The following is a 26,863-nucleotide window of genomic DNA, read 5'->3' as shown; positions in this document are numbered from 1 at the left end:
GCAGAGCCCGGGGGAACCCACAAACAATCCGCAGTTTGCTGACAGAACTTTCCGCTTCCGACCGGAGAGGAAGCCAGCATGAGCTGGACTTGAACTCATATCGACCGCATTGGTGAGAGGCTTCTTGGTCATTATGCTGCGCTAGCGCGCTAACCAACTGAGCAACGGAGGCCCCACAGCATTTTTGGTTTAATTCTTAACAACTGATGTGTAGTTTGACACATCACTGCATTTTGTGGGATCTAATTCTGCTCAAGCCATGTTGCCAGGAGGGAATAACTTATACAGGCATTCACATGAACATCGAGAGTAAAACATTAACTGCGGTAAACCGAAAAGAGACCAAATTTTACTAGTTATGTGTCGCTGTTCTGTTGCTATTTTCCATGCTGCAGTCGTTTATATAGTATTGACACAGGATTACCTAGTCCAACGTGTTATTGTTACACGGTCGCTGTGAGTTCAAGTCCAGCTCATGCTGGCTTCCTCTCCGCCCGTAAGTGGGAAGGTCCGCTAGCAACCTGCGGATGGTCATGGGTTTCGCACGGGCTCTGCCCGGTTCCCTCCCACCATAATGCTGGCCGCCGTCGAATAAGTGAAATATTCTTGAGTACGGCTTAAAACACCAATCAAATAAATAAATAAATAAATGTTATTGTTACAACATAAAACACAGCAGCATAGAGAATATAACGAGAGCATCGACGACAGTGTGATATAGCATCGACGACAGTGTGATATAGCATCGACGACAGTGTGATAGTTGGCAAATAGTCTCTCGTATCCGGTGAAATACGGCCTCTTGTCAATTCACCTCACTTAGGGTGTTATTCTCTTATTCTAAAATGCTTACACAGTACCAGCTTCGGTCGCTGTGAATTCCAGTCCAGCTCATGCTGGCTTCCTGTCAGGTCGTACGTGGAAAGGTCTTTTAGCAGCCTGCGGATGGTTGTGATCTCCCCCCCCCCCCCCCCCACACCCCACCCCACCCCCCGGCATTGCCAGATTTCCTCCCACCATACAATGATGGCCGCTGTTGTAGAAGTAAAATATTTTTGAGTACGGCCTAAAACATCGATCGTAAAAATAAATAAAATAGAAGCAAATTTTAGGTCTCCTGTAACACCATGGCTTAAGCAGAATTAGGTAAAAATTGCAGTGATGTTAACTGGAATATATCGTATGTCACTAATAGAAAACTACTCAAGCCGAGGGACTGAATGTTTTCAGGTGTTAACGACGAGGTACCAATATTAGCCTGTGAAGCTTCAATCCACGTGGAGCGACATGAAGCTTTAACCTCTAGTACACCCCAGCTACTGTTGTGAAACTTTTTGAACACATGAACGCAATAATGGTCTGGATGTCAGATAGGTTAGAAGGTTAAACAAACTTAGGCGATAGGCCTAACAGAGCATAAATGATACCATTAACTGGCGTGCCATTGCCAGTGTCAGTGATTAAAATATGACTGCATGTTCCGTCAACCAGGTATGTTCTAAGTTGGGGACCGTCTCCTCTGTACATAAAACCTAGGCTCTTTATTTATGCTGTTTGTGCTTTACGTGGTACTCAAGAATATTTCACTTATACAACCAGCATTATGATTGGAGGAAATTGGACAAGGCCTGGAGGAAACTATCCGCAGGTGCCAGCAAGCCAGATAGGTGCGCGCAAAGTTATGACTAAAGTAAAAGCAAAAATTTTCCAGTCCTCGGATTTTTGAGACGGGTTTGAGACAGAGAAATAGAAGAACCCATTCCCAATTTACCCACACTACTAGGTGCCTTATCAACTATGAACATGATATATATTAACACTGGGGTGAAAAAGCATCATTTGAATGCAATTACGTACCATGTAGATGTAAAATTGTCAGCCGCCACATAGCCATTTTCAACAGTTAACTATTGAAAAATGACCTCAAAAATGTCTGCTAATGCTAATCCCTGCATTAGGCGAGCTACTTCAACCTCCAGCTTTGACCCGGGCGACATTTGCGACGGTGGTATATAAGTCAGTTCAGTAACCATCGGAGCAGTGCTCATTTGTCAAAAATGTGGTCTTCAATATTTTTTTCGACTTTTCTGTGAAGAGAAAACGACATTTGAAAACATTATTTTTGGTATGGTGAGTATTTGGGACAACCTTTTGGTATACATAGTCTTTGTGTGATAATGTTAAAAATGAGGATGTAATATATGTTTAATAAATATATTTACACTACCAGTTGGTTTTTTCAGCTAACCAATACGTTCAACCTGGTGTTTGATCATGTTTATATTTTTAATATATTCATAAATATTATCCAAATTGTATCTGTCTGTATATAAACAGCAACTTTACATTAAAATAAACTTATTAGACATGCATCACATCCATACTTAAAACATTATTATGCAACGACGAAAAATACCAAAATGTGCTCCCACATACACACCTTATAAAAATATTTGCAAATATCCTTTTCGCCTAAAAAGAATGGGAAAACTTATTACAGACCATACTTGCAAATAAGTTTTTAAGCTCTTTCATCTGACATTGGCAACATTTTTATGTTTTCTTCTCCTTTAAATAAACTGCTTCCCCACTTAACCATTACTGAATGCATTAGCGATGATGTAATGCTAGTAACGAAGTGGTGCATTGCCCTACTTACGTAAGTATTGCTTTACGTGCTACATTCTTCTTTTGAGTTTAATGTGGTACAAATAAAATGAATTTTTCCTCGTATACTCTTAAATCAGGGCTGCTGAGCTGAGTGTCAATCATAATGATATGTGCCAGGTGGCATCACTTCCTCACAATACGACTGATCCATTCGAATTCATATATACTCATATACGTACGTCAGTGTATGCGTGAATTAAACAGGAATGCCCGAAATAACTATCCACCGCTGGGCAAGTAACTGGTGAACATTCCCTGAGTGTGGCCACGGATTTTCCCCTGAAGAATGAGTTCATAGTATGCTGGTATGACGGAAGGCATCTCATGCACACACCTGCAGTTCTATGCATATTCTGCATACCAATAACTGTCTCAAAAGTCTTTAGATCAGTGGAGAATTCAGAATCTCAAAATCCATACCCAATATGAAACAATCATAGAATTAAAGAAACTACAAAACACATTGTTTTTATTTTTATTCTGTGAAAATATCGAACCATTAACAGCCTTATCAGGATTTGCACATCGTTGTTCGTTCAAAAATATTGCAAACCATATGAAGTCCATTAGAATTTTATCAAATGACGATCGTTATTGTCACTAAGGCCACAGAGGCAGGGAGAGCGGTGAATAAACTACATTGCTAAAAGTTAGTGACAAGCCAGAATACGGAACGGCCATAAAGTGTGACGTTCGCGAGAATGGAATGTGGGTGACCGTTGTTTGGAAGTTGTGGTTAGGGGCAAATGTCACAGTATCGTTCCACCACGGTGGGTGTTACAGTTAATTGTCGGTTTCCCCAAAGACTACGGGGAGAAACTTGGAACTTGAATTCTTGAAATGCCAATTGCCTTTTTCCAACTGCTACATTACAACCGCGCTTCAGTAAGTAGCCAGTAGTCAGCACTTTATATCTAGCACCAGATATCAGTTTGTTAACCTTTATTGAACCTTTCACATTGAATCCTCTTTCTTCGTGTATTTTCCACACGTGGGTAAGACGGGCAATCCCTGTCCATTGTCTTCCAGACAAACGTCCAATTTTGATTCCTTTAAATATTCTCGCTCTTGGAAGCCATAGTAGAGGTGGAAATTGCTGGCGATGATGGGGATGGGTAAGGCCAGTAAGATCAGACCGGAAATCGCACAGAAAGCCGCTATGATATAACCCGCAATGGAAACAGGGTACGCGTCACCGTAGCCCACAGTTGTCATGGTGATAATGGCCCACCAGAACCCGCGAAAAGCACTGTCGAAGGTTTCGTTCCCTGCGACCTCGGCGCTGTAGATCAGGAAACCGAAGAACATAGTACCGGTGAAGAGGAAGATAGCGAGTACGCCCAGTTCGCGGAGACTGGCTTTCAGGACGTAAATAAGTATGCGCATGCCCCTGAAAGTCCAGGCCAGGCGAAAAACCCGGAAAAGTCGCGAGATGGTGATAACGTGCAGTAGGACCATACCGACCTTTGCACTGGTTATCAGTTCGTAATGGTGCCCGGAGAGAATAAAAATGTCCATCGCCAAGCCCGGGATGAGGTAGAGAAGGTCGCATCCAAACATGAATGTTTTGATGACTACGGTCATTCGAGGAGCAGAGTACAGGCGTAAGACGAATTCGATCGTGAAGATTGCCAGGCAGGCCAGATCAAGGGAGATAACTATGGTGAGAAATCGACCAGCGCTGTCCAGGATCTCCCGCTCAGTTTCGTTAGCAGGTGGCCGCTTAATCTTGTACAACTGACGGACTCGAGGTAAAGTGGCCAGCGAGTAACAGAGAACGGAGACGAGTATCAGAGACACAGAGAGTATCGTCCATACCTACAACAAGAGCAACACGAAATAGGTTAAACACAGCACAAGTTAACAGTATCCATTGTGCATGTGGACATATATGGTTGACTGATCGATTGACTGATAAATTGACTGACCTACAAACTGCTTGTTTGCTTGATGCATTTGATTGTTTCCATTTATCTAGCCCACCATATCTATCCATGCTGGTAGCAACTCACTGTCCTTGTCAGTTCGAGCCTGCAACCTTGTTGGCCAAGTATCGATCAGTTTGAGGACACAACTAGGCTTCAGCCGGGTGATCCAGTGAGAGTTCTATAACGCTCCACCTGTTATGAAAGGATTTATTTATTTATTTATTTGATTGGTGATTTACGCCGTAAAGGAGAGTTATGAACTAAGTGACTGATGTTACAGCTATCGGTGTTGTCAGTCAGTAACAAATCACTTTTCCAGACTTTTGAAAAAGCTGTTCATCGCATAGAATTAAGCCTTGGTAAAAAAAAAATTAACAATGACATGAAGAAGTTACAGATCAAGTTTGAGATTTGCACTGTTCAGTTCATTTTCGACGTTATTATTTATGGTCGTTTTTTGCCTGTGGTGAACTGTGATAACAGTTTTCCGGGCATATAAAACGGTTGGATATTGTGAATTAAAAGCTACAAAAATGTTTGAAATACGACCTATTCTAGACCAAGTTCGAGCATTGGATCGTAGCGTCCACTTTATATATATATTCCACAGAAAGCCAGGTCTCCTCTTAATAGTACACAATCATGTACGTTAGAGGACCGTCAGCCTGTACTACGTCCAGGTTCGGTAAGATTGGGCGCCCGAAAACCGTCAACCTGGTACGATTGGTTAGCACATCGCGTGGCGTGAATTCAATAGCCGAGTGTTTTAATTTCATTTTCCACTAATACTAGTACTTTGAAAAAAGTTGTCATTTGTTCGAATTTGGTTTAATGTAAGGGGTGGGAGCGGGGGGGGGGGGGGGGTGAGTAAGCTTTATCCAAGCTATGTGCATTCACTCAGTCTACCCATTACCCCTGTTCCCGTCACGAAAATGTGCTAACGTCCTTAGCTACTTCAACGGCACTTTGGTGATGGAACGTCAAAGGTGATATCAATAAATGTCATTCTCTTGATAAGGGCGTTAACATTCTCACCAATACTGCCGTCCTTAATAAACGTAGATGCTGAAATCCACCAGAAAGGTGTTTTGTTTTCTATATTATCCGGGACCGTGGAGAAATGTAATGTAAAATACAATAAAACATAACACAATTACAGCTTCGAGAGCAAAACAACGGCAGTGTTTTAGCGGGCAACTGGTCACACGTCTTCTTCACTATGAGTTTTCTGGGACATCACCTTTACAAGTAAAGCCTGCACACGTAGTAGACTGACATTTGAACGAGGCGCAATGTTTAAACAAAATTGTCATTGGATAAAGGGAATGCTTGCATATTAACTGAATATCAATCTACAGTTATGAATTTGTCCTCGACTAATATGGTCCACTGCATACTAGAGAACATGTGCGCCTTCATTTTTTTTTAATTGGCATATATTCTTGCAATCGTTTTAACTTAAAGATATAGGTCAAGAACTGATTGGCGCGGCATCTGTATTCTATGGCTGTTTTAGTTATGAAGCTTGGTGTTTATAACATGGCATTCCTGTGACGCACCGCTGTTGGCGTGCTGCATGGAGTATGGTCTGCTTCAGGAAAGAATGAATGACTGACTGTTGGGGGTTTAGCGTCATAATAATTTTTCAGTCATGTGACGACGAGTCATTAGGTGTGTGTACATGTACTGTGACTTTTTGTGGAAGGAATTGACCATGTCACCAATGTGATGTCGTCACTTAAGAATCATGCCGAAAACACCAGATATGACACCCCCATCCAGTCACATTATAATGACACCAAGAAAACCAGTCCTTCTCTTTCCTCTAGCCTTTCAGCGCTGAACTCCAGGCGAGACAGCGTCAGGCTTTTTAAAGTCTTTGATATAACCCGACCCGGGTTTGATCCCGGCTTCGAGGCGGACGCTCTAGCCATTAGGCCACCGTAGCGGTTCCCACTGCTTCAAGACAGAGCCCCAGTGTTACATGACACAAAAATACGTCATAAGGCACGTTTAACCCAAATAAAATTCAGACTAACTAAAATACTGTCAGTACGGGGCAGTTTAAGTTTGTTAATGCGCGTGTGGTATATATTTATTTATTAATTGGTGTTTACGCCGTACTTAAGAATGTTACCCTTATACGAGGGTTGCCAGCAGGAGTAAGGATGAGGAAACTAAACACACTCAAGGGAACCACAACCATCAACAAGTTAAGGGCAGACCTTCACACGCAGGACCGGAGAGGAAGCCAGCATGAGCTGGATTTGAACTCAGAGCGATATAATTGTGCTACGTTAGTGCACTACCCACTCAACGTGGTTTGTAACATGCAGCTTTACAGCACATATATATCCAAGACGAGCACAAAGATGCTTTTTACTTTATTTCTGAACCGGCAAATTATTTATTTCTGAAACAACATTTCATCGACAACTAATACAAACCCATTATTTTATTTACGCCAACTAAAAATCGTTCCCGTGTCAAACAGTGCGGGGCCATTTATTATTTATCTATGCGTTATGCTTCATGTGTGGTTATATCACCGACCACAGAGAAAATTCTACCCACATTATAACACACATCCCAAAATGCTTGTGTACACACTCTAACCAAAGCTCTAGAGGGTATGGACAGATTTTTCATTTAGTCCAAATCACACGGACAATACAGCAATTTACTGCCGCTGATAAAAACACTTTTATAAAATATTACAGTGTTAAGGGAAATATTCTTTCCATGTTACTCCATCGATCAGGTGTAAATGATGTCAATGTTAACAGATGAAACGCTTTAAACAGTTGTATCTGGTTATTGACACGACACCCTTAATTGATAATTCCTTCCATTACTATGGACCTCATGCATGGGTGAAATATGAAATCATTAAACAAATCGTACACTGCAAACTCTGAGCTCCATGCAGAAATCTATCCCTGTGGGTGTTTGTACATAAATATATCTTTTTTAAAAGGTTCAGTTGTAGAAACGGCACTGTAAGAGATTCACGTCTGAACAATCACAGTATATTACCTCAGACCTTAGTCACCACCCACTCCACCACCTCCTCCATCACCTCCAGCTCGCCTATCAACAACCACCTCTAGCTCGCCTATCAACACCATCTCCAGCTCGCCTATCAACACCACCTCCACCTCGACTAGTAACACCACCTCCAGCTCGCCTATCAACACCACCTCCAGCTCGCCTATCAACACCACCTCCAGCTCGCCTATCAACACCACCTCCACCTCGCCTATCAACACCACCTCCACCTCGACTATTAACACCACCGATATCGCAGTCGTGGCGACTGGAAACAGGGAACTAAGGGAGTCATGGAAGTGCGTTTTCTGCTGTAATGTAGGAAGTGTGAACAGCTTGGACATAAACTCCTGTCAAAGTGTAAATCCTCCTCCCCCTGGTGTCTTTTTTCCTTTCTTTTTTAAGCTTTTTTAAAATTCATTTCATTTTTTTCACTATGCCATTGTTAATTAGGGAAGGTGTTTTATAAAACATCCGGAGTTCGTTCGTTTTTGAACTCCAACCCAGGTACCACCCACGGCTTTCCATACGTGCACGGTACAGTTTTAGATGCGGGACACGAACTCCTCACTTGACCTTATTACTTTAGCCCGTTATCTTGGCTATCGTGGCTCATTATTGCTGAAAAGCGGTTTTCTCTCAATACAAAGGACTGCCATTCCTCACTGTGGACGGTAAATTTGATCACAAGGCAAGCCGAGATTTTAATTAGTGATTATTTCTGGATCATAAGTAGATGGTTTTTGCCGAACACTCCGGTTTCCCACATCCATAAAATTTACGGCCATCTTATAATAATCCCGAGTACTGGGTTAAGCAAATAAATCAATGTGCCTTTCTTATAAGTAATGTTATTATTGCCAGACAATCAAAAATAAAATATGTTTTTTTGCAGACATTTTTAATCTTAGTTAAGCCGAAATGCTATATTGCATGAGTTAACAGTGTTAATTGTTCTTGCTTCACTAACCAAGAATGACCATGTATCATATAAAATAAACGGTAGCTATTAAATTTCACAGTTGACTTACCAAGGTACCGCAGATAATCAAATCAGAACGACCCTAGAACATTATACATAGGCCGTACATAATCACACCACGTGATTAAATCCTTGCTGGTAAATCCAGAGAGAGACAGGAAAACGAATGAATGAACGAATGAACGATTGTGGCTTAACGCCACATCGGCAATTTTGCAGCCATTTCGTGGCGAGAACAGGTTTAAAACAGGAGCCAGTGAACGGTTTTCAATAAAATGGAGAAAACCTAAAACCAAAATAGACCAACATATTTAAAACCACTTTATAAAAAAACCAAACCTTAGTTAAAAATCAAAAACCACAATATACTGATAACAATGTAGAAAATCGTATGTACATATAATTCATTTGTATATATTAAGAACTATATTATATGATATAGGCCAACGGTTTTTAAATAATTTATGACAGGGAAATAAAAAGACACGACACCTTTTTCTTCTAATGTAAACAACTTTGATTGTTCGGCAAAAGTGTGTACCCTTACATCCACTTGATTCAACTGTATCGTTAGTACTCATTCTATACACATTTTACTATTATTTTCTGGATTACTGATGATGATACTCTATCGTTAGTTTTTTTTTTATTTATCGCCCTACATTGGCCAGGCTAACAGGGTGGGTTGTAAGATGTAGGTAACTGATAAATGGCGTATTTTCACTATAACCAGCAAATATCCCACTGCCATCTTTAAATTATTAGCGAGATGATTTATTTTAAGCTTTTCGATTATGATGTAACGCGACAGCCAGCAATGTAGGGTAAATTAGCATATGAAAAAAGGCACAAAGTTCTATGTAAGTGATTGATCGATTAAAATAATTAAACACAATTATGCATATTCTTCTGTGCCAAACTCCTCACAGCCTATGTGCCAATCTCAGCCTATGTGCCAATCTCCTCACAGCCTATGTGCCAATCTCCTCACAGCCTATGTGCCAATCTCCTCACAGCATATGTGCCACTCTCCTCACAGCCTATGTGCCACTCTCCTCACAGCCTATGTGCCAATCTCCTCACAGCATATGTGCCACTCTCCTCACAGCCTATGTGCCAATCTCCTCACAGCCTATGTGCCAATCTCCTCACAGCATATGTGCCACTCTCCCCACAGCCTATGTGTCAATCTCCTCACAGCCTATGTGCCAATCTCCTCAGCCTATGTGCCAATCTCATCTCCTCACAGCCTATGTGCCAATCTCCTCACAGCCTATGTGCCAATCTCCTCACAGCCTATGTGCCACTCTCCTCAGTCTATGCGCCAATCTCCTCAGCCTATGTGCCAATCTCCTCACAGCCTATGTGCCAATCTCCTCACAGCCTATGTGCCAATCTCCTCACAGCCTATGTGCCACTCTCCTCACAGCCTATGTGCCAATCTCCTCACAGCCTATGTGCCACTCTCCTCACAGCCTATGTGCCAATCTCCTCACAGCCTATGTGCCAATCTCCTCACAGCCTATGTGCCACTCTCCTCAGCCTATGCGCCAATCTCCTCAGCCTATGTGCCAATCTCCTCACAGCCTATGTGCCACTCTCCTCACAGCCTATGTGCCAATCTCATCAGCCTATGTGCCAATCTCCTCACAGCCTATGTGCCACTCTCCTCACAGCCTATGTGCCACTCTCCTCACAGCCTATGTGCCGCTCTCCTCACAGCATATGTACCACTCTCCTCACAGCATATGTGCCACTCTCCTCACAGCCTATGTGCCAATCTCATCAGCCTATGTGCCAATCTCCTCACAGCCTATGTGCCACTCTCCTCACAGCCTATGTGCCAATCTCCTCACAGCCTATGTGCCAATCTCCTCACAGCCTATTTGCCACTCCATATCGCTGTATGTATACATTAGTGCTACCGCAAGACCACAAGTTTGACCTTTCGACCATTTATAACACACCTGTTGTTGTTTTGGATTAGCCTCAATATTTACATGCCCTCGCGCGGATCCACAATCATATTTCATTTAAATATGAAACGTTAACTTTTTCTTGGAACTAAATTTTCCATACTTTGTATAATAGATGGGGAATTATGTATGTATATATGAATGTGAGCAGGCTTGACGCCGAATTTTTGTTATTTTTTCTAACATCACTTTCTGCCTGAAGACCGTCACCTCTGTGACCTTGGCCTTGTTCATGATGTCTTTTTTTTACAAAAGTTACCATTGGTGGCAGGAGTGTGTGTATGTGAGTGGGGGGAGGGGGTGTAGTGAGTGGTGAATGCACTGTGAGAAGTATGCTAAACAATTACAAGTAGCAAAAAAATGGACTTTGTGTCGGAGTGATGAGATCTTTTCTCCTCAACACTATACAGCCAAGGGAGATAGCTTCGTATTGACCACTACAAAAAGACCACGTACATATATTTGTTGATCACGTAAACTGCCAATATTGTGAATTTATTGATAAAATATCACTTAGTGCAATACTTAACAAAATTACCAGGTTACTTTTCAACGCAGGCCTGTGACAATCTTCTTCTTTTCACACTGCTATAAGTTTAACCACCACACATTATCGAGATAATTGCAAATAATCATGTCTGTCTACACCTTATGACTCCCGATCGTCAAACGACGTAAGACTCCAAGCATTCATTGTGCATACTTACACTAATACATACAAAGAATCTCTTAGCGGTCCGGAATTTCTCCTAAACATGGTTTGGCCTTCGCTTCGCCTTGGCATGATTAACTAGTATAACAGACTTTTCTGACCTCAAGTCCACATATACGGATACACGTTAAACTATCTTCACGCATTATCATACATCGCGCTGCCAGAAAAAAAAACTTAAGTACAACTATCTATATACTCTAAAACGGACATAGACAGTACATGATGTTAACGCCAAATTCTGAGATAAAAGCCCACTTGTGACCAGGTATCATGGACGAATGAGTTACGGTTAAGTTATGATTTATTTATGATCTGACACTCACATTTTCGTGTACTCATCGCGTAATTTCGCTAAAAATGAAAGCATATTAAATTTATTTTCCAATTTGAAAAAATACAAAATTTAACACGTGAACATCACCAATACGGTTTTTATTGACAGCGTAGTATAAGCTGGTACCGACGAAAATAACACCCATGTAGTTACAGGATGTAATTGCACAGGAAGCCATTTGAAAGTTGTATGCCATCGGTCGATTATCTCAGTACAAAAGGCGTGGGCCTAGGGGCCGCCTGGGCCCAAGAAAATTGGGATGCTAGACTACTGGGGTTTTATTCTTTACATTGATCCATTGTTGTTGTATGTGCTTAACAGCCTACAGTATACATGTATGTACATGGGCCTTCATTTTGTTGGTCGCCATTAAATTCGTTCGACTTGGTTACTTGATTTTTTGTATTATTTTTTTTTTTTTTGCTTTTTTACGTTTTTTTTTGAAAATGGTACGGCCACCCTACTGGTTTCGATGCCACTGAGTTAACATGCTCTCGGTTGATGCTTTGCAACAGAAATATTTTACCGGGAAATTCGCAGATGTCTGCTTCATATGACTCTAGCATACAGAAAAGTTGCCGATATTCGACAAAGATTCTGCTCAATGGTGATTGTGTCTCAGTATTTAAAGACTGTCGGCCTACTTTTGTATAATATGTTATCAAATAAATATGTTTATTTTGTTATTGTTGTTATTGATGTTTGTTTATTTTTTGTTTTAGTCTTTTTGTATACTTTGTTTGATTTCTTTATTGCAAAAGTATGGTTGAAATACCATCGAGGTGGCATAATGCCAGAGCTATTTATTCACACAGAAAACTTCGCCCACCTGCTCAGTTTTGTGACTCCGACTCATTAAACACGTACATTGAACAAAGCAAATTGCAGCTCCCAACTGTTCGTGTTAATATTTGTTTTTATACCTGAATGACTGTAACCAACTACCTTGTGGTATGTAAACAGACACGTTGCATAACAAAAAGCTGTATGGAGCTATTACCGTCAGGTATTTACATGAGTGTGGGTCGTTTATCAAAACGAAGCAAGTTGTCCGTGAACATAACTTAAGCTCTGAGAAGATAAAAACACGTTTGGTTCAACAATTGCGTTACTTTCTTGTTTGCAATATATGTGATAGAGCTTGGACAAAGCTACTATCGTTGATTATTGTGTGTCTGTTCGTTGACTTCAATAAGTGGTATATAAGTGTCAGCAATTCACCCACAAAAAGATCCCAAATTCAGCGAAAAGCATCACAGGGCCTAACATAAGGCGACAGAGAGTATTTATCTCTTTCTTGATATTAACATACTTACATATTGACACTAGTATTACTTATATTTTATTACTTTCCTAAGAATAGCCTAACTTATGTGAGGTTAAAACGTGTGGGTATTAAGAAGCTACCACTGGCGCTGTCAACCTTGCTCTAAGGCGTCAGTACCTTCTGAATATGAACAGCTCAACTGATAAGCGTATACAGTACATAGGAAGGCATGGGCACACCTGTTTTTTATCCCATGACTGTGCCCCCGCCCTCTTCTATCTTTTGCCTGAAGGATGTAGGTCGAACAGAATATAAACAGTTCTATAAGGTTGAAGCATAGACTGAAACCTGTATATCTGCACAGCCATTACTTTATATGATAAAAGTACAGGTAGATGTGTTTAGAATTATTCGGACACTTTACGTACATTATTTTCAGTATTCAGAAAAGCAGGTCGCTTGACGTGAGCTTTTCTGTCTGGGCATCCCTAAGCTGGCTTCATCTCTTTGGTTAGTGATGAATATTACAGTATATAAGTAAGTATGTACTGAAAAATCGCACTGGAATGCATATGCGTAGGCGGTATAGAAGCATATATTACCTTAGCAGCAAGTGATGACGAGGGACACTCCAAAATGTTCCAGATCGTAGATCTAATGCTTTGACTGCCAGGGTCATTTATAGGTCTTGTCGATATGCGAGCAAACTGTTTTGCTAGACTGTCGTCGACTTCAATTTGTTGTGATTTGCGAGAGTAGTTCCTCCAGCAGCAATCCCCAATCCAAGTCTCCGAAAGCTGCCAAAAAGCCAACTCTTCTCTTACCACACGGGAACAGTAGTTTTCCGGAATGTGAAGCTCTCCGGTCCTATAAAACCGAATGATTTGAGAGAAAAATTCCGGATCTCTGTCGAAGAAATATTGTCCGCTGTGAGGCAGATAGCTCTCGTCCTGAGGGGAGAGATTAGCTAACCTTCCCACCCCAGCTGCCTTCAGTGTGGCCGAGCGCGTTAGGGTAACGCGACCACCGACGTTTAGAGTAATAAGAGTGTCGTCTGCTAATACAGTTTTCCCTGAATTCTCCTCATTCCCGCTCACATCGCTGAGGTCGATTGGTTGGGGATTCTGTGTGGTGTCACCGTCTGTCATACTGAGAACTGAGAACGGTTACACGTCTTGTTTCATTGCACGCTGTCCCAAGATCATAAAGATGTAGGCCTACGTGTATTAAGCGCGGGCACTGCCTCGGCCGAGAACTTCTAGAGACGCGTTTGTGTGCCTCTGCTGACAATAGAGTTTCATTCAGTGCGCAGCGCGCTGCCTTAGTCCGTTAGCACAGCGTGTCCTCCACGGTCAACTAAACATACTACTTCCCGCCTAGAAAACTCGGGTTTTCCACAATAACAACTGAATCTGTACCCTTTCGGCCAACGAATTAAATTCTTTAAGTCACATTCATTACATAGACCTTACCAGTATTGATTCATCGGAACCCTATTGAATTTCAAACGCCACCCTTCACGCTTGTATCCACTACCCCGGATCATACCGAATGCTAGATAGTTAATATAGGTCGCCGGGATTAACATGTGCCTGGGTCAGGCTTATGTTTACACCAGACAGAATACGCTCATATGTTGTAAATACTTAGGCAAAGTGTCTTCAACTGTAGTGAGGAGAACGCCAGGGTCTCAATAGGCTATTAAAGTGTCCTCCTGTTTTGGGTTGCCTTTTCTTTTTGTTTGTAATACAGCCAGAGCGAAAGTGAAATACAGTCCTGAAAACGATGTAAATTGGCAATCACAGGTACAGAAATAAGATAAGAATCTTAAGTTACACAGTACAAAAAAAAAAACAAGGTTACAACCCTTGCTGTAAAAGAAATAAGTAATAGACTCGTGTCAAGCGTCTTTATGCTTGCAACTAATGTCTTATTAGCCAGTTAAGTGCAGACCCATTTTACCTTGCGAGCTCCCATCTGGACTGAAGCCATATCACATAATATTAAGATATATTAATGTCTTTTTATAACTTGCGTAAATCTCTCACAATTAAGATATCTTACCACCACTGTATTTACCATCGAACTCGATTCAGATTATTATGTTCCACATTAGATTCAGTTTTATTTGCCTCCCATGGACGGTGCTGGCTGAACGCCCCCAGAGACGACAACCTTTTTAATGCAGTTCACAAAAGTAATTCATTCACTTGCACTTTTATATAAGTATATGTCGGAATTTGATAAGGATCAAAGAGCATTTGATGCTAACGGCATAAAGTATATAATATGTTATCGTCATTTTCACATACGGTGTATGTGCAACTTTTGTTTAACTTCTATTTAAAACTTGACTCATTATGTATACAGAATACTCAGTTCCCCGGGCTCTGCCCGGTTTTTTCTCGCCATAATTCTGGCGTAAAGCAAATCTAACAAACAAACAAAATGCTGCATTCATCAGTGTGTATTTTTCTAATTATACTTTTTATACATATGTCAACAGCGTATGTCTTTCTGTGAAATTCTGTGGAATTCTAGAATTTAGTTCATTCCATAAGATTTTCATATCACGTCTTATGTTCTGGGCAGATTTATTGTTTTGAAATTATTCTCCAACTGTATATGTTGTTCGTTGACTTCTGTCCTGTAGATCGATACCCTTTATGCAGAAAAAAGTTTAAATGATGAAAAGTAGTACAGGTATTCAGTTGTGAAGATGAATACGTCAACTGGAAATGTACAGACACGCCGTGACAGACGTATGAATCATCACAGAGGGAACAGGTATTCAGTTGTGAAGATGAATACGTCAACTGGAAATGTACAGACACGCCGTGACAGACGTATGAATCATCACAGATGGAACAGGTATTCAGTTGTGAAGATGAATACGTCAACTGGAAATGTACAGACACACCGTGACAGACGGATGAATCATCACAGAGGGAACAGGTATTCAGTTGTGAAGATGAATACGTCATCTACATAACGGGATAAACCGAGACATTGGCATGACATTACCGAAACAATGTTCAAAACGGCGTGAATGCCCACCTCCCAACCACCCCTATAAGCAATCAAGCACTCATATTTTCTGTATTCGGACATTGTCCTAATATTGTCTCCATTCTACACAAACAATTAGTGCATAGTGAGTTTTAATTACACGTCGCAGTGTGTTTATCATCACTCTAAGTGGCGTGGCCATCCCGGGTAATGGGTGTGCATATTGTACATGAAACAGCTATTTTTGGGTCTACGATCAGGTTTACAGGTTAGGGATTTACATTTAAAGGGAATCTATAGTTAGTTTCAATTGAGCGGATAAGTAACACCCAACACATAAAAACCGGGGACTACAGGGCTATAACCATTATACACTGCTACTGATGGAAGAGTTCTGTCGACACATCACAGTGCCCTCTATGTTAGATCCATTTGACAGAGGTATTCTGTTCTGGGCTTGACTACAGCTTGTTTTGTGTCTGTGTACTAACGATTTAATTGTGGAGACACCTGCCATTAAGAACATCAAAGAAAACATTTCTTTTCCCAGTTCACAGGTATAAAACAAACAGCACTCTTGCTGTTTTAAATACGTTATATCGTTTGCCAATAAACCGGATATATGGTAAAGTGGAAAATCGTCCCCAGAGAAGTGTAAATTTCAAAATAAGAACAACAATATTTGGTCAAAGCGCCGATAAATATTTCGTGGACATCAAATTTAAGAGAGGGTAACAAGGTTATCAATAAATTTTGGTTGAAGTAAGACGTTGTATTTTTAATTTACAATACGAAGATCGGCGTTAACCAGAAAAGTATTTTAATGGAACTTTCCACTTCGGGTTCAAACCGGGCGTTAAAGGAAGGAACAATCTTCATCAAGAGCCGCGCGTGTAGTCGGCGAAGGCAATTGATCACAATCTCTTCATGTAAAGCTACCCGAAGCAGCCTTGTGGTCGTTATTGATAGAATAGTGCCACCAAGAGAAAAAGACAACCGTATGCATGACAAGTAAAAACCAGAGCAGCGACGACACTGATAGTTGACAAATGGTCTAACGCCACCGGTGGAATTCGCTCCTTGCCTTCGGGTTTTATTTTAACTGGTCATGTAAATTCTTAGATTGTAGCATCTGAGAATAATGGCCCCCTACTAGGGGACATCGGTCACATTCAAGTGTCACTGTCAAACTGTAATTGTCGGATGGTCGGTTCACCAATAACCACAACGCTCCAGACACGGGTTATGTAATTCTAGGTAAACCGCCCAAGGTATATAACGGTCAAACAAACATGTGCGGACAACAAACCGATTCGGTAATAACACCATACATGCATTGTGTGAGTTGAAGTGAGGTAATACGTAATTACAATCGGCGAGATTTATACAGGCTTTAGGATATCACGCTGTTACAATCGTGAATGAATTTCTTGGAGGAGATTTCTCCATTCGGAGTTCCAGAACTCGTATTATTTGTCCCAACTTTTAAGTGCAGGTTACGTAAAGTTGCCCTATGCCCCCATGTCGACGTTTGACCCCTGTTTCTAATTTTTCCCCGTCCACATTTTTCTTATCTTATTGTGACTGAAACTCCCTGAAACGTCAGACAACTTTACACACGTATTTAATAATTCTAATAATTAAGCTATTAATTTTAGGAAACAGCCTGTTGTCTGAGTGATACCAGAATGTATTCTGTTATTATAACACAACGTTCTCTCATATTCAACATACAATGTATTATCGTGTGGTTCTAATAGAAAATTTATGTTGAATCAATACAACATGTGTGCTATATTTGTCAGAACAATCTGCTGCAACATCAGAATACATTCTAGCATTACTCAAACAACAGACTTAAATTTTTTGTGCGTACTCAAACGTTTGAAATGGACAGTCGTGAATGACTGGTGTGTGAGATAGAAAACCTGTACCATTTTAGGTTCGCCAGCCCTTAGAATTGTTTGGTGCGATGCCAGTTGTGACCAGTAATAAATGCATTCACGCAGGATTTCCTATCTCCCCTGTCGAAACTGTTGCAATCTATAGTTTCTTCAAGACAAAATTGCAAAATCAAGTAATAATCTTTGTTTCTATAGGAACTATAGCATATCAGTTTTCTGTAGGACTGAATTCAGGTTTTTCTTTCTTTTAATATGTATATGTAAGACATTTAAAACCAAGGTTGACAACATGCCTAGGGCCAGGGTAATTCTACATTTCCACACTGCCTTTCTCTACAAGTCATTTATAAAACCCGTGCAGGCAGGGATCTTCAGTTTAGCACCAGTCAGATACCTCTTTCAACATTGCCTACATCTAAGCATTAAGTATACATATATTTACCTCCCACCTGAGAATATACGCAATACATTATAAATCAAGCGCACTAAATCAAACACAGGGTTACACTGTGAGAGACAATAGCTGCAGTATTTACAAATCACAGAAAATTTTAATAACGAAAGCAGCAACAGTAGATCTCACAGCAACGCAAAACACTGATAACAGACAGAAAGAAAAACTCGAATTGGAAGCAAGCTATATGTGTATACAGAAGGTTATAAGAGGTTTTGGCACTCCGTTGTTCAACGCAAAACATAATCGGCTATTCGGTGATATGCGCATGTGTCATCTCGCCAGCTGTTTCGTTAAGATATGATCGACTATCTTCAAAGCGGGTGTACATGTGCACACGGGGATAATTATTCAGTTCACACCAGGGTAAATTGTTTGCTGACATGCGAGGAAATAGCGTGCACTTTCCCGTAACTGTTAAATACGGCATTTGAATGACACGCCTGAACTCTCAAACGAGAATCCTTAACGCTGTTACACGTATGTACATCTGAAAACGTATAAACTGTTATATGGTATTTTCAACACTTAAATGTTACCGGCCGTCCAAAGTTGATTAACCCTCTCAGGATCTTTGTTTTTTCTGCACCTCAAGTCTAATTACCTTTCGTAGTGAATATCTTTTTTATTCCTCAGTCACATGTGTTTAGCACATGTACCTCTAAGGTAAAAAGCTAATTAACAAGTTTGTGCATTTCACATCTATCAAATTTAGCTCTTCACAAAAGCTAATCAGTCTTCACATTAATTTCGTTCTCCCCAGACTAAAATTTTAACTCTCCACAAGAACCAAATGTATTTTCGATTTTCTCTATCCCACAGTTTTACATCTCCCCAAAGCCAGTCAACCGTCGGTGAGTTAGGTTTTGTTTTCAGTCTACACCTTACCTCTGCTTTAAACATAGTCAAATTTCACCTGTATTTGATATTAGCCAAAATATGAAATACGATATTAGAGCATTTTGAGGTGTGGGGCGAGGATTGGCGGAGAGAAATGTTCATTTGGACGATCTAATCAGTGTCACCTTATGGCAAGTGTGTCAAAATCTTTATTTTCTGCGCCGAATATTGACCCTTGTGATGAGATTTAAACTTTTGTCTTATGTCAGAAATATCTTTGTGGAATATTCCGGGTCTACCCAAAAGGTTGAGAAATATTCCAGAAACAGTAGAAAGTTTGGTTTTTATAGTGCTTGAAATTTGTAACATTCCAACGCAACTGCTGTATCAGCCTGGTGCAATAAACATCTTGTATTTAGAAGTCTGGTTGAGACCGTTCTAAGTTCTTTTTGTAGTTACATTGAACTAGATTAGACATCCCAGGTCTGTTCACTGTTGTCTCCGCGTTTTTCGGGCCTCTGCTCTTCAAATGGCTGTTGGCTACAATATTGTAACAGCACATTATTCAAGTAAATCTTTATTTTTGAATAACCTTCAGTTGCCATGTGAGAGACGAATAACAAACAGCACGCAGGCACTATATAGTAGGCACTATACAGTAAAAAAAACAGACAAAATTTTTTTAAAAACCCAATGGAATTGCGGGGTATTAGACCAGTGTAACGTTTGTGCAAAACATGCTGGGTGTTGAGTGCCGTAAAGCGATAGATAGTAAAACAATATATTCAAGAGGGTTGAAATTATGATGTTCAGGAAGACTGAAAGTAATTTTACCTTTGTGACAAAGCATTCAGGAGGATTGAATTTAGATTGTAGTTTATATCACGCCAGAACGTTCACAGATGCACAATGTGTTGTGCTAAAACAAGTATATATGTTTATGCAACTACATTTATTAACCAAGGTATTGTTTTATTGCTATATATGATATCGTACATTGAATTTCTATGCATCGTTAGCCATTGAAATTGTATCTAAATCATTTCATACAGTTGTCAAAATTCCACCTCACTGACTCATTTGATGGTGTCAGGTTACCCTTCTTGACCTCAGATCTGAGAGCATCATCTACACAGCGATTGTCACACAATGGTGTTCCACATTCGCAAACTAGGAATCGCCAAATTACACGAGATCTCGCGTTAACATTTCTTCTTCAATTATCACGCACATTAGCTTCCCTATTCCATTAACTTGTCTCCACTCCAGTTTGAATGAATTTTGTCGTCGGATTTCGTAGATAGCAGACAGTGCCTAACGACAGTGTCATTGTCTGATGATGCTTGTTGACACTGTTCATCTTTGACATTCACGTATTAATAGCTGCACGGCCTTCCATGGTGCTGCTGGGAATTGTGGTAAACGTATTTGTAGGCCTGTGACATTCGTTATAGTCTGGGTCACATGTGCCTCGCAGATCATGTAGAGCATGCGCCTATTCTACTGAATATCTCGTAAACAGGAATGGATGGGTGGGCACGACTGCTGTGGGAGATCGCCACAGCTGATACTCGAGGGAATTAGCGCTGGTTTATTGATATCTTAACTGACACAGTTCTAAGGGATCATTCATCACAGGAAAATTTTTCCTACATAATGTACTTCAAGTCAAAGCTGCGGAGTGTATTGTTCATAGCGATGACGATTTGTCGCGAAACTTACTCTTCATGTACTGCAAGGCAACGATGGTGAATCCGAGTCGAACTCCTTGCTAACCAAAATGTAAAGACAATTTGAGAATAATTAGAGCAGCTAAGTACATTTTTATCTATAACATTACACTATACTAACCACCACTGTCGTGTTAATATGTGTGCACATGTTCCATCAATGTCCTCATTTTGATGTGTATTTGTCTTGTACTGACAATAGTTTATTGATTGATTTATTTATTTGATTGGTGTTTTACGCCATATTTCACTTATGCGACGTCGGCGAGCATAATGGTGGGAGGAAACTGGGCAGTCCCCCCATGTAGGGTTAGAGAGGAAGCCAACATGAATTGGACTTGAACTCACAGCGACCGTATTTGAATGTAATAATTAAACAATGCAAGAGACGAAATATATGCGCTTATGTGTAACCGATGGGATTATATCTAATGCAACAAGATTTATTATTCATTTTTGGACGCTGTCCAGAATAGCAATCTATAAATGTGTTCTTTGGTTCACCAAGAACACAAGCACAGTGTGGCTATTTCAGAACTAAAGACAGGAATTACTGTTATGTCATGTATACTGTGGTGTTGTCTGGGTCTCTTGGAGGAACAACTAGTACGCTCGGCCAATCAAATCCGTTTATACAGTGTGTATGAAATGTAAGTGTTGTTTTTTTAATCGGTTCACCCATTGTACATGTAGGCTGCATGAGATCAGTCCTTTTTAAAAGTAAATTGCAAATGATCCCTTAAGTAGGCCGATACGCACAGTAGAGCACCGTGCGTCATAAAAGAATTGCAACGTGGAACGGACTGACGAGCTGTGAGCCTGTCGCCTAAAGCCGTGGTACACAGGCGGAGTACGGGAATATCGGAATTATACATAGCAATACATCGCCTCTCGTCCGCCACATGGTATGCCCGGCTCATTCGGGGACCTCGGGCGATCAGGACTAGAGCAAAAGCTAGAAAGGCAGCTCGCTTCAAAGGGAAAGGCGAGGACCCAACCCTTATCCAGTGAGAAGGATATTCCCGATAATAGCACAGGAAAAAGACGGCGACGTCACCCAGTGCCGTGCATGCATATCAAACACATCAACGCTGGAGTGACAGGCAATGCAATTAGATTGTCAGCAATTGATGTAGTTAGGAGAGTTTGCGTGAGGCAGGACACTGTTGAGGTGTGAGGTGTAATACCTTGTTACCTACTGAGCTGATCAATAGACGACAAGATCTTCCCACACATATACCTTTAGATGTTTCGGGTCACTGAACCTCATTGAAAGTACAGTGGGACTGGCTAATAACCAGGCTACCGAATGGAGACGGGATAACTTGACCCTCGACCTAGGCTTTATTTACGGAAGAATGGCCAGAAATCCGGTTTTTCTGTCATAAAAAGCAACCGATGTTGTTGTCGTTTTCCTACTGCGGAGGGGTGTTATTACCGAGTCGGTCTCACCGCTTTACAGGGCAGCTGTACCTCCGAGTTGGTGTAGCAACAAAATAACACTAACGCGTGTAAGTTCTATGTGGTGAACAGTATCTCACAATAACTGCCCGTCTTATCGTACGTACAGCAATCCATTAACGAGTTTGTCACAGGAATCAGGAAAGTACCAGTTGCATGCAAAGCGAGAACGGGTTTTGTAAAAGACTGTTTTCAGTGAAACAGAGCAATACAACCGAGAGACTTGTCAACCTTCCCCTGTTCTCATGGAGGCTACCGCTATGTCTGCCGTAGTCCCGTCATCTGAAGATTCCACTCTCGACACCATCCTGCGCATCAACGTTGGGGGGTCAATTTTTATGACCAAGTTACAGACTTTGAGGAAGAGAGGAGTGGGGAAGTTAAGCAAGATCTCGGAAGATGACCCCACTTTCATTAACAACAGAGGCGAGTTCTTTTTTGACAGAGATCCGAATTTCTTCAGCTATGTCCTTCAGTTTTATCGCACGGGAGAGCTGCACATTAGCGAGACTTGCTGCACGAAAACCATCAAATCTGAAATGGAATTTTGGGAATTGGACGTGGACACGATAGGCGACTGTTGCTGGGGGAATTATTGCAGAGCTGAGGAGCAGATGGAAAGCACAACTCGACTTACCAAACACCTGAAGTTCTTATCCGAAACGACACCAACAGACACTGGGAAGCCCCTCACCTGTAAACAACGCCTTTGGCTCATGCTAGAAAACCCAACTTCCAGTATTCCTGCAAAGGTAAAGTCTAAATCATCACTAAATGCATAGATATTTACCTTTGTAACCTATAAACACTGAACAATTTAACCTAACATAGTCTTGTGTTTCCTAAGTGATATTAGGCTATATTATGTTGCTACAAAATATGCCTACTACAAAATATTGCTTCAATAACAAAACGTTTTTATAGTCTGAACTCTGCCTTCATTCAGATATCATACTACACTGGTCATGTAACAGATTATTTTTGGAGTGTAATGAATGGACCATATTAAATAAGAAACATACATGTATACATATTTATAAGGTTTTGGATAACACTTACTTTTAAGAACTAACGTCTGTAACAAAGGGTGTAAAAAATCTGACATATGTATATCAGTCATAGAACCGGCTGCAACTTCTCTTATAGCAATGTACTCGACTGAAGTATCGTTATCGCTGAAGCTGTTTGTCCTTTGACCAGTAAGATCGCAGGTTCAAATCCAGTTCTCGAACTGACCTGGTAATATTCGTCTGAAAATATATGGGACAACATCTCCCCAACAAAAGGATAGTTTCGAGTTCGAAATATTTTCACGTTGACGGTAAAGAAACAGTCTTCGTCTATCACGTGACTTGTGAAAAATGCTAGGCCACCTCTGTAGACATTAATTTACCCATCACTCACTCCGTTCCACAGGAACAAGTCACACATTCTTAGTAGAAACTTCTCGAGTTCACAAAAGTTCAGCTCCTCAATTTTCTCCATCGTTTGTCAACTGTATATTACTTTTTTGGGAACTTTTTTCAGACGCCCATGTTATAGTAAATACAATCCGACAATACAGCTGTAGTTGCCTAACATTTTTGAAAGGTTACATGATACAGTAGAACATTTCTTGGACATTTAACTCCCCTGTTCCCCTGTTATCTGATGTACACGGTTATGCGATACGATATAGGCCATATGCTTATGAACTGCGGTCTGGAAATGTTCCAAGAAAATTTGCTAAAATTGTTGGTCACATGGATCTCTCGCACATCCTAATCTAAACTATTTTTAACATAAGCAAAAGGCCATCAGTTAATGAAATCCTAGCTGTACCCAACCAGCCTAAATCTGTGTGTCTCTGACTATTTCTGACTTCTATACTGACACAAACTTTAATGTACACAGCATCAACTGAAAGGCCCAAATCCAGCAATAATCAGCATGAACTACGAAGTTGTATCGCATTTCAATCCCGAATACTGCTCATGTACATGTAATTTTCGCGTAATGTTGGTCTTTTTTTCTTTAATATATATTTTACTTTTGAGTTCGTTCGAAAGAATTAACGTCTATCGCCGTGCTCAAGCATATTTCGTTTATACGACGGTGGCCAGCATAATGGTGGATGGAAACCGGGCAGAGCCCCGGGAGAAAACACGACCATCCGCAGGTGGCTGACACACCTTCCCATGTACGGCCGAAGAGGAATACAGCATGAACTGGATTTGAACTCACAGCGACCGCATCGAATCGAATGGGAAACAGTATACCCAGCAAGTCTACGAAGTTGTATCGCATTTCACTCACGCATACTAGCCATGTACATATAGCTTTCGCGTGTTGATAGTCTTTTTTCCGGAATATATATTTTACTTTTGAGTTCGTGGGAAAGGGAAAGAACTAGCGTCTAATGCTTTTGCATATATTTAAGTGAATCTCTCCACCATGCTGGTTCTTGTGTACTACAGCTGCCGAAAAATGACTCCTAGGAGACCGAGCGTTCTGACCCAGTCAACGTTCGCTCGGATACTGCTGTCTGTGTCAGGAAGTTCCTCTCTAAGTACTGTTTAGTACGTTTGTTTCAAAAAGGGCAGCGCTAGGTTTCCTCCCTCGATAAAGGTTATTGGTGTTATATCATTATGTAATAATTTTGAGGAAGGCGGGAAGCCCTACAACAATAACCTTTTTTTGACTTTCTTTGTTTTTCAGATGTGGGCAGTCGTATCTGTGATACTTTTGATGACGTCAATCTTGTGCTACGCTCTGACGACTCTTCCTCAGGCAAAGCGAGGCTATTCCAAAACTTTGATCAAAACAACTCAATGTGGACGGACGCCGAAGTTGAAATACTCAGAGAACTTCTTGTTCACTGTGACCGTTGTAGACATATGCTGTCTCGTGTTTTTCACCGTTGACTTTTTCTGAGAGTGTTCTCCATCCCTCGTAAACGAGTGTTACTCACATCGTTCTGTTTTACAGTGATTTGGTCTTCCTCATTCCCGGGTGGATGCTCGACCCTTGTCATCCTCTTCGGATTTGAATTTCTGGTAGATGTCGCTAAACAGAACAATGTCGTCATCGTCATTGTCCAGATCTTCACAGTCACTCGGCTCTTCCGCATTTTCCGTCTGGCGTGCTACTTTCAGGGAATCCGCATATTACTGTACGTCTTGAAGGCTAGTTTTAGAGAGCTGCTGTTGTTAGGTGTCTTCATCTCTATAGGAGTTCTGCTGTACGGCTTTCTTATTTACGGCGTCGAGGTGGGAGAAAATCAAAACTTTGACAGCGCCTTCCGAGGTTTCTGGTGGGCGATCATCACCATGTCCACGGTGGGCTACGGAGATTTTTACCCAGTCAGCACGCTTGGTTACATCATTGCCGCTTTCTGTGCCATTTCCGGTCTGGTGATTATCGGGCTTCCAATTCCAATCATTGCTAGCAACTTCGATTTGTACTATGGCTTCCGAGCAAGGGGTAACCAAAAGAATATAATAGCTGATAGTAAGGTACAACCATCAGCTGATGATAACAACACAAAGGAGACTTGTAATTAGGAAACTGTATATATATTATCGGCTATTGAGAAAGTCCGAAAAAGCTGTCGAAAGCTGCATGTATAGAAAGGGATTAACCAAGTCGTATACTTGTATTACACATCATGTCATTGCATATGTTATTGTTTAACATTGGGAAGCGCATGTTGGCTTCCTCTGCGGTCCTAGGTATGAAGTAACCTACGGATGGTCGTGGTTTCCCCCCGGATTCTGCCCGGTTTCCTCCCACCATAATGCTGGTCGTATATAGTGAATATATAAGTATAAGTGAAACATTATTGAGTAGGACACGGCATAAAACACCGAATAAATACATCAATAAATAAATAACACTGAGGCTTGCTTTGCAACATTGGATCTCTGGAGGCATTTTCCCCATATGTATATAACAGTCTATGCAGGAGTGCGTCTTTTCAGCCTGATATAATGATGTAATTGTTTCCTAGGTCCAAAGCATTGCCTTGTGCATTAGGCGAATTATTGCAGGTGCATACATCCAGAAAAAGATAAATGATTTTATCACGAACTCGGCGTGCCTTTAATATTCTGCTTTGTGTCGTATATGCATTTGTTACCAGCGGATTCTCGATTGGCAAAGAACATTTGGCCGCCTGGCAAAGAGTCACACAGACATATAACAAGAGTCACACAGACATATAACAAAGATGTCAATGACTGGGTATACTGAGTGTACGGCCTTGACATGAGTGAATCAATAACCAACTGCTTTAGATGCTGCTCGATGGCGTGTCTACATTTTCCAGTATAAGATAGTCAGGAGAGTTTCGCAGGTGTCAACCTGTTGACGAATCGTTATGTTACATGTGTGCAGCCTGTGGCTGGTGTTTGACAATAGAGCAAGTGCTCAGAGGCGAACATATTATTACTGTGTAAGGAAAGTCTGCCCTAACCGGCTATATTATACAGAGTATCTTTCTCCGTGCAAATGGCGACTCTGGTTCTTGCTCGACTGACTCTTACGCTCTTGAAATACTAGGTACAA

At 41.0% G+C, this 26,863-nt stretch overlaps 2 protein-coding genes across 2 annotated transcripts; one reads left to right on the top strand and one right to left on the bottom strand.

Moving 5' to 3' along the window:
- Window positions 1–3,206: 3,206 nt before the first annotated feature.
- On the bottom strand, window positions 3,207–14,143 carry LOC135476785 (potassium voltage-gated channel subfamily B member 1-like). The gene is made up of 2 exons (XM_064756917.1): window positions 13,523–14,143; window positions 3,207–4,488 (listed from the first exon to the last, which is right to left on the bottom strand). The coding sequence occupies exons 1-2, from the start codon at window positions 14,066–14,068 to the stop codon at window positions 3,625–3,627; spliced, it is 1,410 nt and encodes a 469-aa protein (XP_064612987.1). The 5' UTR covers window positions 14,069–14,143; the 3' UTR covers window positions 3,207–3,624.
- Window positions 14,144–22,362: 8,219 nt separating this feature from the next.
- Window positions 22,363–25,330, top strand: LOC135476713 (potassium voltage-gated channel subfamily D member 2-like). The gene is made up of 2 exons (XM_064756826.1): window positions 22,363–23,070; window positions 25,016–25,330. Exons 1-2 carry the CDS (start codon window positions 22,564–22,566, stop codon window positions 25,229–25,231), a joined length of 723 nt encoding a protein of 240 aa, XP_064612896.1. The 5' UTR covers window positions 22,363–22,563; the 3' UTR covers window positions 25,232–25,330.
- Window positions 25,331–26,863: the final 1,533 nt, after the last annotated feature.

Source organism: Liolophura sinensis, chromosome 10, assembly GCF_032854445.1.
Source record: "Liolophura sinensis isolate JHLJ2023 chromosome 10, CUHK_Ljap_v2, whole genome shotgun sequence".
In the NCBI taxonomy this organism is placed as follows: domain Eukaryota; kingdom Metazoa; phylum Mollusca; class Polyplacophora; order Chitonida; family Chitonidae; genus Liolophura; species Liolophura sinensis.
This window is presented reverse-complemented; position numbering and strand designations above follow the sequence as displayed.

Excerpts from the sequence above, each read along its gene's own strand:
- LOC135476785 (XM_064756917.1), bottom strand. The coding sequence starts at position 14,068 with ATGACAGACGGTGACACCACACAGAATCCCCAACCAATCGACCTCAGC. Across the intron at positions 4,489-13,522 it reads CGTCATCACTTGCTGCTAAG|GTATGGACGATACTCTCTGT; the intron begins GTAATATATGCT and ends CTCTTGTTGTAG.
- LOC135476713 (XM_064756826.1), top strand. The coding sequence starts at position 22,564 with ATGGAGGCTACCGCTATGTCTGCCGTAGTCCCGTCATCTGAAGATTCC. Across the intron at positions 23,071-25,015 it reads CTTCCAGTATTCCTGCAAAG|ATGTGGGCAGTCGTATCTGT; the intron begins GTAAAGTCTAAA and ends TTTGTTTTTCAG.